The 16,503-nt window shown below is 39.8% G+C and overlaps 1 protein-coding gene across 1 annotated transcript in view; it reads right to left on the bottom strand.

Moving 5' to 3' along the window:
* Positions 1-306: 306 nt before the first annotated feature.
* The window catches only part of EFHC2 (EF-hand domain containing 2), a 90,511-nt gene continuing 74,314 nt past the window's right edge, over positions 307-16,503 (bottom strand). The window contains exons 12-15 of the mRNA XM_065423368.1: positions 10,933-11,130; positions 10,115-10,207; positions 3,325-3,430; positions 307-402 (exon numbers count right to left, since the gene is read on the bottom strand). Of these exons, the coding sequence (XP_065279440.1) occupies positions 307-402; positions 3,325-3,430; positions 10,115-10,207; positions 10,933-11,130 (493 nt within the window). The remainder of the gene's footprint in view (positions 403-3,324; positions 3,431-10,114; positions 10,208-10,932; positions 11,131-16,503) is intronic.

Raw genomic sequence — 16,503 nt, 5'->3', positions numbered from 1 at the left:
TTTGCTATATTTGATTCTCACTGTAAGACTTCTGAATATTTGTGCATTCTACATATAACCAAACATGAAGCTCAGCTTAAAGGATATTTTTATTTGTGCTCATGTACTTACAGTACAGTACTTTGTATTTTGAAAGAATTACAAAAATACATGAACTATATTTCTACATTGGAGTAAGACATTTACATTCAATAAAATCTACATCTGTGATTCTTTTATTTTTTAAGGAAAGTTTACAGTATCTGTCCAGATACGCTTGGTGAAGTTGCAACAGTAATTCAAAAGAAGTGACCTGCATAGACCAGATTATTCTTCAGTGCCAAAAACATCCTGTATTAGGGGTAAATATTTGATCCTTTTCACTGGAAGGGATGGTGGCTGCCCACTCCAGTCATCTTCATACTGAAAGTGATAAACAAGAGGACAAACTTAGAACTCGATTTTGAAAACAAAAATAACTAGAAATGTCACAAAATAATGTTAAGCAAGTTATTTCATTTCTACATGCAAATCACCTGTGGGAAAAAAACAAAATTTGGAAAGCATATCTTCCTAAAGAATATGGTATTATCGATTTTGATCAATGCTGCTGAAGTTTTAATTAAAAATATCCCTCCATCTCCACTTCTGCCCAATTAAAAAAAAAAATTAAAGACTAGTGTACTGTTTTGTTCAGTTAGACACCTATACTTCAAAGATATGTAGGTCAGCTAAGAGAACAAGACACTGTAGGGATTGTCAGCTTTCAAACTAGTAGACAAAACGAAGAAGAAAGGGAAGTTAGAAGATCAAAACTTCAGGACTAAATCACTGAGTAAGAATACAAACTGAAATTTTCGTTTGTCAAATATAATCATTTTACACCTAGACAAAATTACTGTAGTGCATATTAAATCACAGCTCGGATAAAGATTCAGCTGAGAAAGTCAAAGAATCAATAAAAGGATTTACATTCCCTTTGGTATCTTCTCTTTCTTCTTTTGTTACTCATCTTTTCATTAAAATGTACTCATCTAAAATAAATTCATTATTATATATATATATTACAGCTAACCAACAAAATAATAATTTGAATAAATAATGCCACCACAGCCAATTTGGACATAATTTACTAACTTATTTGTTAATGTACTATAGTTCAGGATATCTCAGTATGTTATGTAATTTACAGCCTTTTTTTTTTTAACAATTAATACAGAAGTGATTCCCCTATCTAGCAGATAACTAAATACACCTCTGTGGCTTGGGGCAGGGATTGTTGTTGGGTTTTTTTGTTCTGTGTTTGCAAAGTGCTTAGCACAATGGGGTCCTGGTCCAGGACTGAGACTCTAAGGCACTACGGTACTGCAAATAATAAAATGAGAATACAACCAACAACTTCCATCTTTTTGACCTTGTCTGCAACCTTGCTCCCCTCAAGTCCGTTCACTGTGCTGCCACTAAGATGGTCTTCCTAGCCTGTAGCTCTGTCAGCTCACTTTCTGTAAGCCCCTCCACTGGCTCCAGTGCAAACACAAATGTCTTTTCCTGACCTTTACAGTGTAACCCTGCCCAAATTATCCCTGATATTTTATTATATTGATCACAGCCTTTGTTCCACTAAAGATGCCAACCCTGACTGACGTCCTGGTTCACAAATGCCTTTGTCTTTTCTCCCTTGCTGTCCCATGTACACTGGAAAAATTCCCTGCCAAAATCCATAAAACCAATCCTCCCTCAAATCACCTCTGCCACGATGCCTACAAAACACTGTCATCTGATAACAGTGAGGCAAAGTGGCAAGCTGTGATCACAGCCACTGATTGGCTTATTACGACTACAAACTTGAACACACTGCCTCTCCTCACTACCACTCAGGTCCTCCACCCCCTATTCAAGGTTCACTTCAGGCATACCACCTACAAGAAATAAGTCAGTCCTCTATTGCTAGTCTGAGGCAGTTGGGCAAGCAGCCAATACAGCTCGGAGAAAAATATGAAATAAATAACAAGCCAACATATTTGTATATTTTTCTGCCTCTTTTATCACCACCCCTTCATATGGTGCTCATCCTCTTAGTTTTGTAAGTGCTTTGGGTCGGAAACTGCATCTACGTCTGTTTGCACAGCACCTAGTACAACAGTGCCCTAATCCTGACAAGCATCACTGGATGCTATCACAGCATAATCATTGAGTACTATCTTTGAGTAGAATTCCGAACTCCCTGTTCAAAAAGTGCCCTCATCGAAACATGGAGCACACACTTTTAAAATCTGAAACATATCCAGTATAAGGTGGATGTTGTAAAAATATGTACAGGATCTTAATTAGATGCATACAAGAAATTTTTTCCTAATTAAGGAGTCCAAGAAAATGACACCAAGGAAAGCTTAGCAACTCAGCAGCACTGTGCCCTCACTAGCCCCTATAGACAGTTTTATAGGCTCCAGAAGAGTGAGCAAGTAGTGAAGCCACTATGCTGTCAGGATGAAAACACAGCACTTGCATATAACTAGTGAAAATATGCAGCTGCTGAATTTAAAATGCACTGAACCCTATGCTTCTAAACCAGTAGAAGCAGAGGAGACTAAATGAAACACATTCAATATCAGCAGTCAAGGGCTGGATCAGAAGAGCGATGTTATACGCGCGCTAAGATGCTTTGGATTTCTTTGCTATGACATTTAAAAAAAATCAATTTGATTGGATTATGCACAATGCTATTTTAAACCATTCTATTCTCACACCAGCACAAGACAGCCAGGTCAGCTTAATCTTTGCCGTTTCCCGAAATGACATTTTTACTTACCCTAAGTACTAGGCTGACAGAGACATATTAGTTGATTTCTCCACACTACTCCCACTACCTACCAAGGAAGTGGTGTATTCTGTGCGAGTTTCCACAGAGTTATAGAAAATTGTAGGTACATTTTGCAATGTCAGTGGAGTTTGTAGACTTTCCTGATAATTGTGACTTCTGAACATAAGGTTTGTGTAATAGAAAGGGTGAGCACCTGATAGTCACGCCCTTGTTCACAGGACAGCACAGCCCTTTTCCTTCCTGTATTTCCCTAGAAATCCATTAGAGATGTGGCATCCACTGTGCACAACAGAGTTACAGAGTTCCCGTGCCTTACACTGGTTCTCTGCTTCGCCCAATCCTTCACAACAGAAACAAACTGCTCGAAAAACCCAGACAAGATCCATAAAGATTGAGTCCCAGATATTCTTTGTTGGATAAATCAATGATATGAATATGTTTTGACTGAACGACATCAGCGGCAGCATGAAAGGGGCTTTCAGGTTTTGTGCACTGCTTTTTTGTTTTAAACGTCTTAACTTTACCTTTATAGGAACCTTTATTGTCTGGAAAGTCGGAACTGGATTCTCTCTCCAATTCAGCCCATTGACAAACTTCTTATAATCTACTTGTTCCTTGCCATCTTCAAACCTAAAAGCAGAATATTTATATATATTTTGATTCAATTGTGACATATTTTAATATACTTTGCCATATTTTACATCACACAACAATTGCATTTTTGATAATTAATTTCAAAAATATAGAAAATGGACAACAGGCCAAGGAGAAGACTCTGCAGAATATGTCTCTCTATTGTACTATATATTACACTTCATATAAAACTTTACTCTTCATTATTGTCTGTCACATAGGACTTTTCATTGTCTTTAAAGTCTATTAGAGTTCAACTCATTTCATTTTTTAAATATGACTATTAACCAATTTTTCTTCAACACACGAATGTTATGATCAGTGGAAGCCTTATCGTTCTGGGATAAAGAGTGAAAATGTTCTTGGAGGCACCCTGCAAAATCCTGTCTTTATGTTTAGAAGAGAACTTGCTGGTGCTATAGACACAAGAGTATACAGCTGATCTGGTTTCTTTTGCTACTTTGATTTATATTCCTTTCATAAAAATAAGCACCCATCCAAAATGCTCAGCGCACCCATTTTGTGATCACCAGTGCTGAGTCGAGCAGGACAAATACTTCCTACTTTTTTATTAAGAAGCAAGCATGTGCCATAAAAGTTGACTGGCATTAACCTTTGATTGCACATATATCTTAATATGATCTATGGTGCACACGCATTGAATTTCATAAGCCTTATGATATGTGATTTGGTTTTGTTTTTATTACGAACCTGTAGTATTGCTTTCAACCCTCTGAAGAAAAAGTTAGAGTACTACATTATGTTGACATCCTAAAACTTCATTAATTAGAACCTTTGAAGGTGTATGTTCTCAGTATATAGGTTGCCCTTTTGCTGGTTTGTGGAAAGTCAAGATATAATCCACAGCACAGACTCAGAGTTGTACAAGTTAACCGAGCAGGTTTTTTTATATAGGCAAAGTGAAAGAATGTAGTTACTTAAACCTGTACTGGACCACTTTCATCTAGGACTGTATAGGTGCAATCCAGTGACACCCACTGACTTCAGCAAGCATTGGATTGGGGCCAAAGTCCTTTGATCTGACTGTGAAAGCACCCTGAACAGCTAGGAATGCTGTCTCTGAATTAATACCCTTAACTAGAGTGAAAATTTTCAAGCCTGGGTGCTGAAAATTAGGCTCCTAAATCCATATTTAGGCAGCTATGTAAAATATTCCAAAATCATACTGGTATATAGTAGGGGGATACAAATCCCTTGACTCCCATGGACTGCACCTGCTTACACAGGTGAATTTGAATAAGGAGATGCCTTATTTTTGAGTTATGAGTTTGGAGCCAAAGGTACTAGATGGACTGGAAAGAGATGCCCTACATTTGAATGATCAGAGTTAATATGAGTAGCTACTATAATGCTTTTCAGTAATAAAGGAAGTTAGATTTGCCTCTTCCAAAAGGAGACAACTAAGATCACTTGACACCTTGTCCCCCTTTAGTTTAGCTCTAGAACGTCATCAAAGCATTTGAGGTTAGAATATGTTATAAGATTCATTCCTCCCCACAACACTTGGAGAACAATTTTCTTTTCTTTGGCAGAAGACAGATAGCTCTTGTTTGTGGCCTCTGCAAAATGTGTTCACCTTGGATTACCCCAACGTGTAGAAGCCTGCTTTATCAATTTGTAAGAATGTAGTGCTGAGTGACCCAACCTGTTTACAAATTATTATTTTTTTCCCAGCCAGGAAAGTTGCAACCCAAGTGTTCTTTTTCTAGATAGCAATATTTACAGAGCTTAAGTTCCTTTGTTTTGAAAAACACTTTATTAAAATGTTAATCTGATAGCCGTAGAAAGTACTCTGTCACTTAGACTTAACGGAATATTTGTCGAGTATGCTGTGCTGCTACTTCAGTTTGTTTGATAGCTTCTGTATATTCTGGGTATGAATAAGTGTTTAAGTTGGTTACAGGAAAAGATTAAAGGACTAACACAAGCTGGTTTGTACAACTGGTCAGTATGAGCTAAGTAATGTTGGTGGCAAACCTGTGGTAAATATATTGATTACCATGTACCCAATAAATGTATACTGCACTACCTGTCTGTCATAGGGTACTGAAAAACCAAAAAAATGTTTGTCTGTCTGCCTCAAGATCTTTTTTTGTTGTGGATGGGGAATTATGCCTACCCTACTGGAGGGAGCATAGCACCCCCAAAATATACAGAGATTTGAGGGTAGGTTGCTGGGTAAAAGTCACCAGGGCACAGGCACCAAGAGATAGCAAAAAAGCAGAGAGATCCTGGCCTGTTGTGGGAGGGAAGTTCTAGGGGGAGAATTATTCTGGCCCAAATCTCATTGTTCTGGCCCTTCTGAGGATCAAAGATGCCTGTAGGTCTTCTCCCTCTTTCTGTTAAGCCAGGGGAGGTGGGGTGCTCAGAGGAATGTGTGACCCTCGGGGTGGTACCATATAAAAACAAATCATCAGTTTTGCATTGTTCAAATTAAAATTGAAGCAAAACGTAATGGTTTCGTTGTGTGTTGGCTCATACACACATGGAAACTTGGGGGCTAAACAATGGAACTAAAAAACATCCAGCAAACAGCTGCAAACTGAAGTTGCTGCATTTTCCACAGCTCTACTCAAAATGCATCTAGTTTGCATAAAGATCGTCTTTGATGCATGCACTCTTCTACTGTCTTGTTCATCACTTCATACCATATAGGAATTACAGTAAATTTTGGAGTTAAGTGAGTGGGCCTCCTGGCACAAGGAGCAACCACTTGGGATATTGGGTTCCAGAGGTACACCCACTCCTGCCCTCCCAGCCTGGCAGTTGCCCCCACAGGCTTTCCTGAGTCACAGCTGCCAAGCCTCCATCTGCCCTAGAAGCCCACCACAACTACCTCACAGCAGCAGGGCTGAGAGAAACCACCTAGATGTGTCCATAGCAATTATTTAGCATAAAACTTACAATATGTTTTTTAAAAAGCCACAAGATGTGTGCAGTACTGATGAATTAACTCATGATCTTATATTTGAAACCTTTGTCATACATTCCCTCTACCTGCTTCCTTTCCTCCATTTTATCTTTCCTCATTCACCATGTCTCTAGTTTGTAAGCCCTTTTTAATTGTCAATTAGTGCACTGTTAGGTTCACAGTGAATAAATAAAAATAGGATCAAAAGAAAATACCAACAATTTCAAAATGCAAAATTTTATTTTTCAAGCATTTTAATTGTGCTTGTGTATTAAACAAGCTCATTGTTCCTTGTATGTTTGCATAAACTTAAAGAAATGCTATAATAAATGTTGCATTTTACTGGTAGAAACAAATAGGAAGCCTCTTCATATCTTAATACATCATAGTAAAAAATCTGCACCTGCTCTGTAATTTAAAAAAATATATTTATACCAATGAGACACTAAGAATTGCCTTAGTACTTTCAATGCACTGTAACTTCACATTATTGGCCAGGATTCTCTCTTCACTTGCTTAGATTGAGATGCTCTTTGGGACAGAAATCTTGGGCTCATTGAAGCCAATGGCAAAACTCCTATTTACTTCAATGTGGCCTAAATCCTTACTCTGTTTGATAAGTGCCATGGACACCTGTGGTATTATATACAAATGTTAAATAATAGATATTTATGGGTATTAACTTTTAATTTTCTATTTAAAAAGTAACAATAAGTTATTTATCGTTTAACCTCAGAAAAAAACTGCAAGCTGTAGGATATATACCCCCAGCCAATGCATTAGCTAAAGCTGCCGGTGTTGTGGGATTTGCCTCATTTTCCTCCTTACTACATTTAATAAATTCAAAATGTTCATTACAAATACCCATGGAAACAAAAATCAAATTATTCCTCATCCATAAAAACAGGTGAAGGGCCATCAGTGATAAGCGGCACTGCTTTAGATTAAACAGTGGACTTTCCAGAAGCGAAACTGGCTTATAAGCAGCAATGCTGCTGTGTTAGATGTTTCATGACGTTTCAACCTTCGTGAGAAACGGGGGGATGGAGGGCAAGATACTAAATATCCTTCAACCACTCCTATTACCTGCAAGGTAGAGTCTGAAGCCTCCCAATAAACTGGAAATTAATTCCAATTAAATCCACTACAGGAAACATCTTCCAGACCACAAACCCCAAATAAACACAAGTCACTATTAAATACACATCCTTACTTAAGTGCTACCAATTGCACAAGCCTTTGTTTAAAAATTTAAATACTTTCCTCTTATCTGTAATGTAAGGACTCACTGTATACATTGAGATCTTTCAATGCAATGAATCTTTATCTTATCACTAAAATTACTCACAGTCCTTTATCATGTAAAGCAACTTTTAGAATGAAATGATCTTCCAATAGATATTAAGCATCCTCCTTGTCTTCTAAGCTTGTATATTATTTTAATAATAATTTTAAATGAAAGGGGTTTGGTGGATTTTTTTTTTGAAGCTGACTCCATTCAACACCCTCCCCCCCCCTTATAAGAGAGGCTGTCAACTTTCAAAAGCTTTCCCTAATACCAAACAAGATATATTTATTTTTGATGCCTATAATGTATCAGGTCTGTCAGTTCTTCTTCGGTGTTAGTTAGTAAATAAAGGAAAACTCCACTTCATCCCTCCTCTAGTTGCATCTATTCAATCACAGCCTTTGAGACTATCAAAATTCTAACTCTAAATGCCAATTGTCCCGATGCACTTTTTGTGCTGGACAGCTTTGTGGGAATTCTAAAAAAATGAATTTTATACGTCTTTTGACTGATGCTTGTGACTCAACTGTCAGAAGTGATGAATGGCCAGCAATTTATAGAAGTCATCCATCTGGCTACCACAGGGAACTCCTCCGAATGCTTTTGGTCCATAGACAAACTGGGCTTAAAAACAATGGTGCCTTAGGTTTCTTAAGGCAGACTTGCAGGTAAAGAGTGACTTTAAAAGGTTTCTCCCCCAAGCAGTATCCTGTGAGCTTGGTGAAGTGTGGAGGGCTAGATTTGGGCATTAAGGATTTAAAGGTGGTCAAACTTTCCCTCACCTTCCTGTTTGTAGAGAATCCTGTCATTCAATGGTAAATCCCTGAAGCATACATTGAAATTCTGCTAAAAGCTAGAAGCTTGCATGCATGAAAGCATCTATTCCTGACAAGAAATAAGACCTCCTTCTGCTTTTTACATGATGTTAAGAGGTCTCCATATCCTCAAAATAATTTTTTTAATGACTTCTAGTAGGAGAAAAGAAGGGACCAAAGACCATATTCTAAAACTCATAAAGTAGACTGTTGGCCAGTTGGCTTAGCCCTGCTTCAGAGCAGGGGGCTGGACTTGATGACTTCTCAAGGTCCCTTCCAGCCCAACATTTCTATGATTCTGCGGAGGCCTAGCAATCTGTGATGAGTGTTCAGATCACCATCTGGTAAACCTGTTTTTATTGTGAACTCTGCCCTCTAGAGTCTTGACACAACGGCACTGAACATTTGTACTTTTCTGTTCTTGTCCTGATCAGTGTGACTGATCAAGGATCTTACCTCAAAGAATATATGTACAACCAAATTACACACTCCAAGAAAAAATACTGAAACTATTATGTAAATTCTGCTTTTGCCAATAATTTCTCTCCCTTTTCTAAAAAACTTAAAATATATATTTCAGGTAAGAACAACAAGAGTAATATAGGGGTAACAAAGAAGGACTGTTGTATCTATAGTAATACCATCTATTTGATTCATTAACTTTTCCACATTATTCATCATGGCATCTTTCTGAGATCATATATAGTGTACCTTCTTGAGATACTATGTTTTTTCACCAAACCAATACACGGAGAAAGTGAATGTAAAAATGGGAATTCTCTACCCATTTATCCCAGACAATAAACATTAGTAGTTAATTCCTGTAAGCTTATTCAATCACAGCGTACATGCTTAGCCTAGGTGATTCAGAGGTGAAAGTAAGTCGGTACGCCCCGGTATGGTGTACTGGCAAGAGCCAGTGCGCTGTACCAGGGCGGCCCGGCTTCCCCAGGTGGCAATTTAAAGGACCTGGGGCTCCCAGCAGCGGCTGGAGCCCCAGGCCCTTTAAATTGCTGCCAGAGCCCCGCTGCTGGAGCCCTGGGGTAGTGGCAGCAGGGCTCCGGGGGTTATTTAAAGGGCCGGGGCTCCCGCTGCCTCTACGGCCCCGGCCCTTTAAATAGCTGTCGGAGCCCCGCCACCGCTACCCCAGGGCTCCAGGGGCTATTTAAAGGGCCGGGGCGGTAGAAGCAGGGGAGCCCCCAGCTGCCGCTGCTACCCCGGCGGAGGATGGGGAAGGCACTTACCGGTACAGGGCGGGCCGGGGCTGGCTCTGACCCCCCATCCCCGCCCCTTCCGCCCGAGGCCCCGCCCCTTCCGGGGGCCAGAGCCGGCCCCAATCCAGCCCCGTACCAGTAAGTCCCTATTTCTACTTTCACCCCCGACATGATTTTTTCTGCCAACCAAAAATGACAAAAATGCTGCAATTCTCTTCCTTGTTAATTGCAAATGTTTACCAGTATGAAGACTCAAAGAAGCGCACGGAAAGAATCAGCACCATAGCACATACCCAATTGTGTGAACTGCTGAAATTCTTAGGAAATATTTCTACAATTTATGTTAAATACTCACCTACCATTAAACATACATTACATTATAGTGCAAGTGACTTATACTCACACACAACATTTTATCTGGTCTTGACTTACATGGTCAGCAAAGCTCGCAGAAGATCATCAGCCAATGGCAATCTGAAGGACTTGCAAATAGTCCTGCATTTCTCATGGGACAGCAACCCACATCTGCACAAATATAAAATGAAGTGAAAAAACATCCTTCATGTTGTCTATCTTCACAGGTTTAACAACATGGAAGCAAAATGCATATTTCAAATGCATGTATTTGTGAATAAGAAAATAATATAAAACTGGTTGAAAATCTAAAGGTAAAAATGAAAATCGTATTTCACAAAACTTCACTTTTGCATAATAGGAAAAACATCAACACTTTACACACATAAATACTTCAGGGGAAGAGGGCTAAGTCACATGTATGGACTTTCACAGGTGGAAGGTATACGTTTACAGATTTCTAATTCTAAATCTATGATCCCACAAAACCAGAAGGACAAACAATTTATGTAAGTGATTATTTTGAATTCAATAAAAATCCCAGATTTTTTATTTTTTGTTAAATGTCTATTTTTCCTCCTATATTAAAAAAAAGTTTTTCTATGGTGGCAGGGCCAGGAACATAACTATTTCACAGGCTACTCAATACATTTGAAATGATGGAGACTCCATCAGCAAATCAGAAAGAAAAAAAGAGGACAGAGAAGCAGTCTAGTTCTCATCCATCCTCAAGTGGCTCCTACCAGAAACCAGATCCTTTGAATGCATTCATGATATGCTAGGCAAGAGAGAGACAGAACCTGGGTCTCCACATAGAATTTTATCAAATCGTGAACCAGCTAAAAAAAAAAAAAAAAGAGTCAATTATTAGCTTGAATTAAATACAGCAATCTTACTTTTCACGGTCATTGTATACAAAGGTAGCAGACAGTTGTCCGAAATTCTCAATGCTATTTTTCTTTAGCTGTTCTTGAGCCACTGCAAGAAGGAAATTGATGTCCATTTCAAACTCATTTTGCTCACTGTAATGACGTCCAATAGTCATAATTTCATGTTCTGATAATTTTCCACCAGTGATATTCACCATCAAATTTCTGTTAGCAAGAAACAAATAAATTAAATAGAAAAATAAAGCAAAACAGTCAATTAAAAGCTGAGTATTTAATGTAATTAAGAGTTCTGTGAAATTAGGTGATGTACTAACATATACTCAACTTGTGATGCTGATATTAATTCCATACAGTTTAACATGAACTCAACACTACTCAAGAAACTGTTTTAGAAATTACCTAAATTTTAACTCTTTAGGGAAGAGACCATTTCTTTCCTACCGTTCTGCAGAATACCTAGCACAATGCTGGTACTATACAAATCTCTGTAATCTCTGAAGTACCTTTCCACAGCATTGTCTTATTGGAGTCATACTGAAGGTAGTATTTATTGCATCACTGTCTATGTCCAACTACTGTACATGATCTTATTTCATCTTATCAATTATAAACTACCTTCTACCCTACTTGATCAGATATTTGTAGAACTATGAGCTAGCAACTCAACCGCACTTACGTCACATATGCAGAAAATACATAAAATAGGGAAACAGGCGAGGATACTGCCAAAAGGACAGCGTGATAGAGCTAGCCACGCAAATGGGGCAGAGGTGTGACGTTCCACTCCCCAGCACAGAGGAAGTGCTGTGAAAGCTGGCCCCATCCCAGAAGCTCTGATTGGCAGAGGGATGAAAAAACAAGGAGCTGGGCAGAGAGATGTCAGGAGCATGGTTCATGGCTAAACCTTGCACTATTCTCTGATAATGTAGCCCTTAATAAGCAACAATTAATTCATAGCACAAATACATACTGCTCTGTAGCGGGGTGGTTACCCCACTCCTGCCCTGAAGGGAAGGTTGTGGCTGGGAGCTGCTAAGCTGGGCTGATTGGGAAGTGGCTGCAGCTGGGCCACACCCCAATCAGGCCACAGCTGGCCTGTATAAAAAGGCTGTGTACCAGGAGCCCAAACAGTCTCCCTCTGCTTGTTGAGGGAGAAGGGGGTGGCTGCTTAGAAGCTAGGAAAGGTACCTAGAGTGGAACAGGGCTGGGGAAAGGCTAGAGGAGCTGGGGAGCTCCAGCCTAGAGAACCCCCAGGCTGCAGGCCTTGATAAAGGCCAGGACAGGTACGGGGGCTACAGAGGGGTAGCTAGGGGTAGGCAAAGGCAGCAGGTCCAAACCCCCCCTTTGCCAGTAATGAATGGTGTGTACACTGCAGTCTGCCCCAGTGAGCGGGGGCTAGACGGTGACTGGCAGTAGCCATATTCTGAGGTGAAGTGGGGATAGTGGGTGGGGGTTCCCCTGGGAGGGGGAGACCCAGAATTGTGGGGGTACTGCCAGGGGGCAGCACCCCAGCTAACAGGGCACTGGAGTCCAGGGAGGGACATGGGGGCCAAGCAGTAGTGGATCACTGGCCTGCAGAGGGCGCTCTGGGCTGGAAATCCAGCTAATTCCCTGAGAGATCAGCAGGAGGCGCCGCAGGGGTGAGTCCTCTCGGCTACATGCCCCCCCCCCCCCCCCGGGCGCGCGCGCGCGCGCGCACACACACACACACACACACACACAACTCTACCACAAATTTAATGATTTTTGTATCTGTTTCTTTTAAATGATTTGCTTTTTGGGGAGCCCAGCCCAAATAAAAGTGTCAATCCAGGGCCTATAAAGTCTAAATTCTCAGAGCTATTCACTAAAGGATACTGAACACAACGTACTATCTGCTTTGATTCAGCTGATTCACTGTGAGCTGGACTTGTACTAAGTAACACAGAAATACCCTTTATTTACAATGACTGGAGACGAATATCAGGAGAGGACAAGGTGTACAGAGCTCCAGATAAAGCTTATTTCCAGACACAGGCAAACTGAGCATTTGCATTTTAAATGAGTGCATGAAATACAACACTATACCAAAGCTTGGTCCCGCCCTTGTTCTTATGTGTTTTACAGTAACGCTCAGAGGCCCCAATCAAAATTAAAGCCCTTTGTGCTGGGCACTATACTACCACCATAGAAGACTATCCACACCCCAAACGGCTTACAACTAAGACCTGGATCCTTTAAAAGCATATGCATAACCTTACACATATGAGTTGTCACACTGACTTCAGTGGGTCTTTTCACATGCACAACTTTACAACCACGCTTAAGTCTTTGCAGGATTAGGATCTAAATAAGTCCTTCCATATGTTTTCTCAACTCAGACAATGACAATAAAAGCACCAAAGATTTCCTCCTATTTCTCTTTTGGGATTTAAGGGACTTCCTAGGGTTACTATGATCTGAAGAGTGCTGAAGACCCAAAATTCCAACTCAGAATTTTATTGACTTCTCCTGCCAGGAAACAATGTCAAGTAACACAAATCTTCCCTATGCAGTATAGTTGTAGTTGTGTGGGTCCCAGGAAATTAGAGAGACAAGGTAGGTGAAGTAGCATCTTTTATTAGATCAAATTCTATTGGTGAGAGGGACAAGCTTTCAAGCCACACAGAGCTCTGTGTGGCTCGAAAGCTTGTCTCTCCCACCAAACAGAAGTTGGTCCAATAAAAGATGTTACCTCACCCACCTTGTCTCATAATTTTTCCCTGTAACTTAGTTTTCTTTTCTTTTAATGTTTTTATTCTATAAGAATGAAGCAGATTGCAATCTGAGATTAGGAGGGTCAGAGAAGAAATTATAATTAACTGCTCAAGAAAACTTTCACAAGATAAATGAAAGAGCAGCATCTTCATTAAACCCATGTGATTCTGCTATGTCTCTCACTGTGAATGGCCCTGCATATCACCTTCTGAAAACCAGAGGTCAGGACAGGACTAAGACAGGGTGTTTAAGTTTCCACACTGGTCTTTGCTCTAAGAATATAAGAATGGCCATACTGGGTCAGGTCAAAGGTCCATCCAGCCCAGTATCCTGTCTGCCGACAGTGGCCAATGCCAGGTGTCCCAGAGGGAGTGATGCTAACAGGTAATGATCAAGTGATCTCTCTCCTGCCATCCATCTCCACCCTCTGACAAAAAGAGGCTAGGGACACCATTCCTTACCCATCCTGGCTAATAGCCATTAATGGACTTAACCTCCATGAATTTATCTAGTTCTCTTTTAAACACTGTTATAGTCCTAACCTTCACAACCTCCTCAGGCAAGGAGTTCCACAGGTTGACTGTGCGCTGTGTGAAGAAGAACTTCCTTTTATTTGTTTTAAACCTGCTGCCCATTCATTTTATTTGGTGGCCCCTAGTTCTTATATTATGGGAACAAGTAAATACCTTTTCCTTATTCACTTTTTCCACAGCACTCATGATTTTATATACCTCTATCATATCCCCCTTAGTCTCCTTTTTTCCAAGCTGAAAAGTCCTAGCCTCTTTAATCACTCCTCATATGGCACCCGTTCCAAACCCCTAATAATTTTAGTTGCCCTTCTCTGAACCTCTTCTAATGCCAGTATATCTTTTTTGAGATGAGGAGACCACATCCGTACGCAGTATTAAGATGTGGGCGTACCATGGATTTATATAAGGGCAATAAGATATTCTTTGTCTTATTCTCTATCCCTTTTTTAATGATTCCGAACATCCTGTTTGCTTTTTTGACTGCCACTGCGCACTGCATGGATGTCTTCAGAGAACTATCCACGATGACTCCAAGATCTCTTTCCTGATTAGTTGTAGCTAAATTAGCCCCCATCATATTGTATGTATAGTTGGGGTTATTTTTTCCAATGTGCATTACTTTACATTTATCCACATTACATTTCATTTGCCATTTTGTTGCCCAATCATTTAGTTTTGTGAGATCTTTTTGAAGTTCTTCACAGTCTGCTTTGGTCTTAACTATCTTGAACAGTTTAGTATTGTCTGCAAACTTTGCCACCTCACTGTTTACCCCTTTCTCCAGATCATTTATGAATAAGTTGAATAGAATTGGTCCTAGGACTGACCCTTGGGGAACACCACTAGTTACTCCTCTCCATTCTGAAAATTTACCATTTATTCCTAACCTTTGTTCCCTGTCTTTTAACCAGTTCTCAATCCGTGAAAGAATCTTCCTTCTTATCCCATGACAACTTAATTTACGTAAGAGCCTTTGGTGAGGGACCTTGTCAAAGGCTTTCTGGAAATCTAAATACACTATGTCCACTGGATCCCCCTTGTCCACATGTTTGTTGACCCCTTCAAAGAACTCTAATAGATTAGTAAGACATGATTTCCCTTTACGGAAACCATGTTGACTTTTGCCCAACAATTGATGTTCTTCTATGTGTCTGACAATTTTATTCTTTACTATTGTTTCAACTAATTTGCCCGGTACTGAATTTAGACTTACCGGTCTGTAATTGCCGGGATCACCTCAAGAGTCCTTTTTAAATATTGGCATTACATTAGCTATCTTCCAGTCATTGGGTACAGAAGCTGATTTAAAGGACAGGTTACAAACCATGGTTAATAGTTCCGCAATTTCACATTTGAGTTCTTTCAGAACTCTGGGTGAATGCCATCTGGTCCCGGTGACTTGTTACTGTTAAGTTTATCAATTAATTCCAAAACCTCCTCTAGTGACACTTCAATCTGTGACAATTCTTCAGATTTGTCACCTACAAAGGACGGCTCAGGTTTGGGAATCTCCCTAACATCCTCAGCTGTGAAGACTGAAGCAAAGAATTCATTTAGTTTCTCCGTAATGACTTTATCGTCTTTAAGTGCTCCTTTTGTATCTTGATCGTCGAGGGGCCCCACTGGTTGGTTAGCAGGCTTCCTGCTTCTGATGTACTTAAAAAACATTTTGTTATTACTGTATCTTCTGATTTTTTGGCTAGCTGTTCTTCAAACTCCTTTTTGGCTTTTCTTATTACATTTTTACACTTAATTTGGCAGTGTTTATGCTCCTTTCTATTTACCTCACTAAGATTTGACTTTCACTTTTTAAAAGATGCCTTTTTATCTCTCACTGCTTCTTTTACATGGTTGTTAAGCCACAGTGGCTCTTTTTTAGTTCTTTTACTGTGTTTTTTAATTTGGGGTATACATTTAAGTTGGGCCTCTACTATGGTGTCTTTGAAAAGTGTCCATGCAGCTTGCAGGGATTTCACTCTAGTCACTGTACCTTTTAATTTCTGTTTAACTAACCTCCTCATTTTTGTATAGTTCCCCTTTCTGAAATTAAATGCCATAGTGTTGGGCTGCTGAGGTGTTCTTCCCATCACAGGAATGTTAAATGTTATTATATTATGATGTCTATTTACAAGCAGTTCTGTTATAGTTACCTCTTGGACCAGATCCTGCGCTCCACTCAGGACTAAATAGAGAATTGCCTCTCCCCTTGTGGGTTCCTGTACCAGCTGCTCCAAGAAGCAGTCATTTAAAGTATTGAGAAATTTTGTCTCTGCATTTCATCCTGAGGTGACATGAACCCAGTCAACAT

The sequence above is a fragment of the Emys orbicularis genome, chromosome 1 (genome assembly GCF_028017835.1).
Source record: "Emys orbicularis isolate rEmyOrb1 chromosome 1, rEmyOrb1.hap1, whole genome shotgun sequence".
NCBI lineage: Eukaryota > Metazoa > Chordata > Testudines > Emydidae > Emys > Emys orbicularis.
Note: the sequence above shows the minus strand (reverse complement) of the source record. Positions and strands in the feature narration are given on the sequence as shown.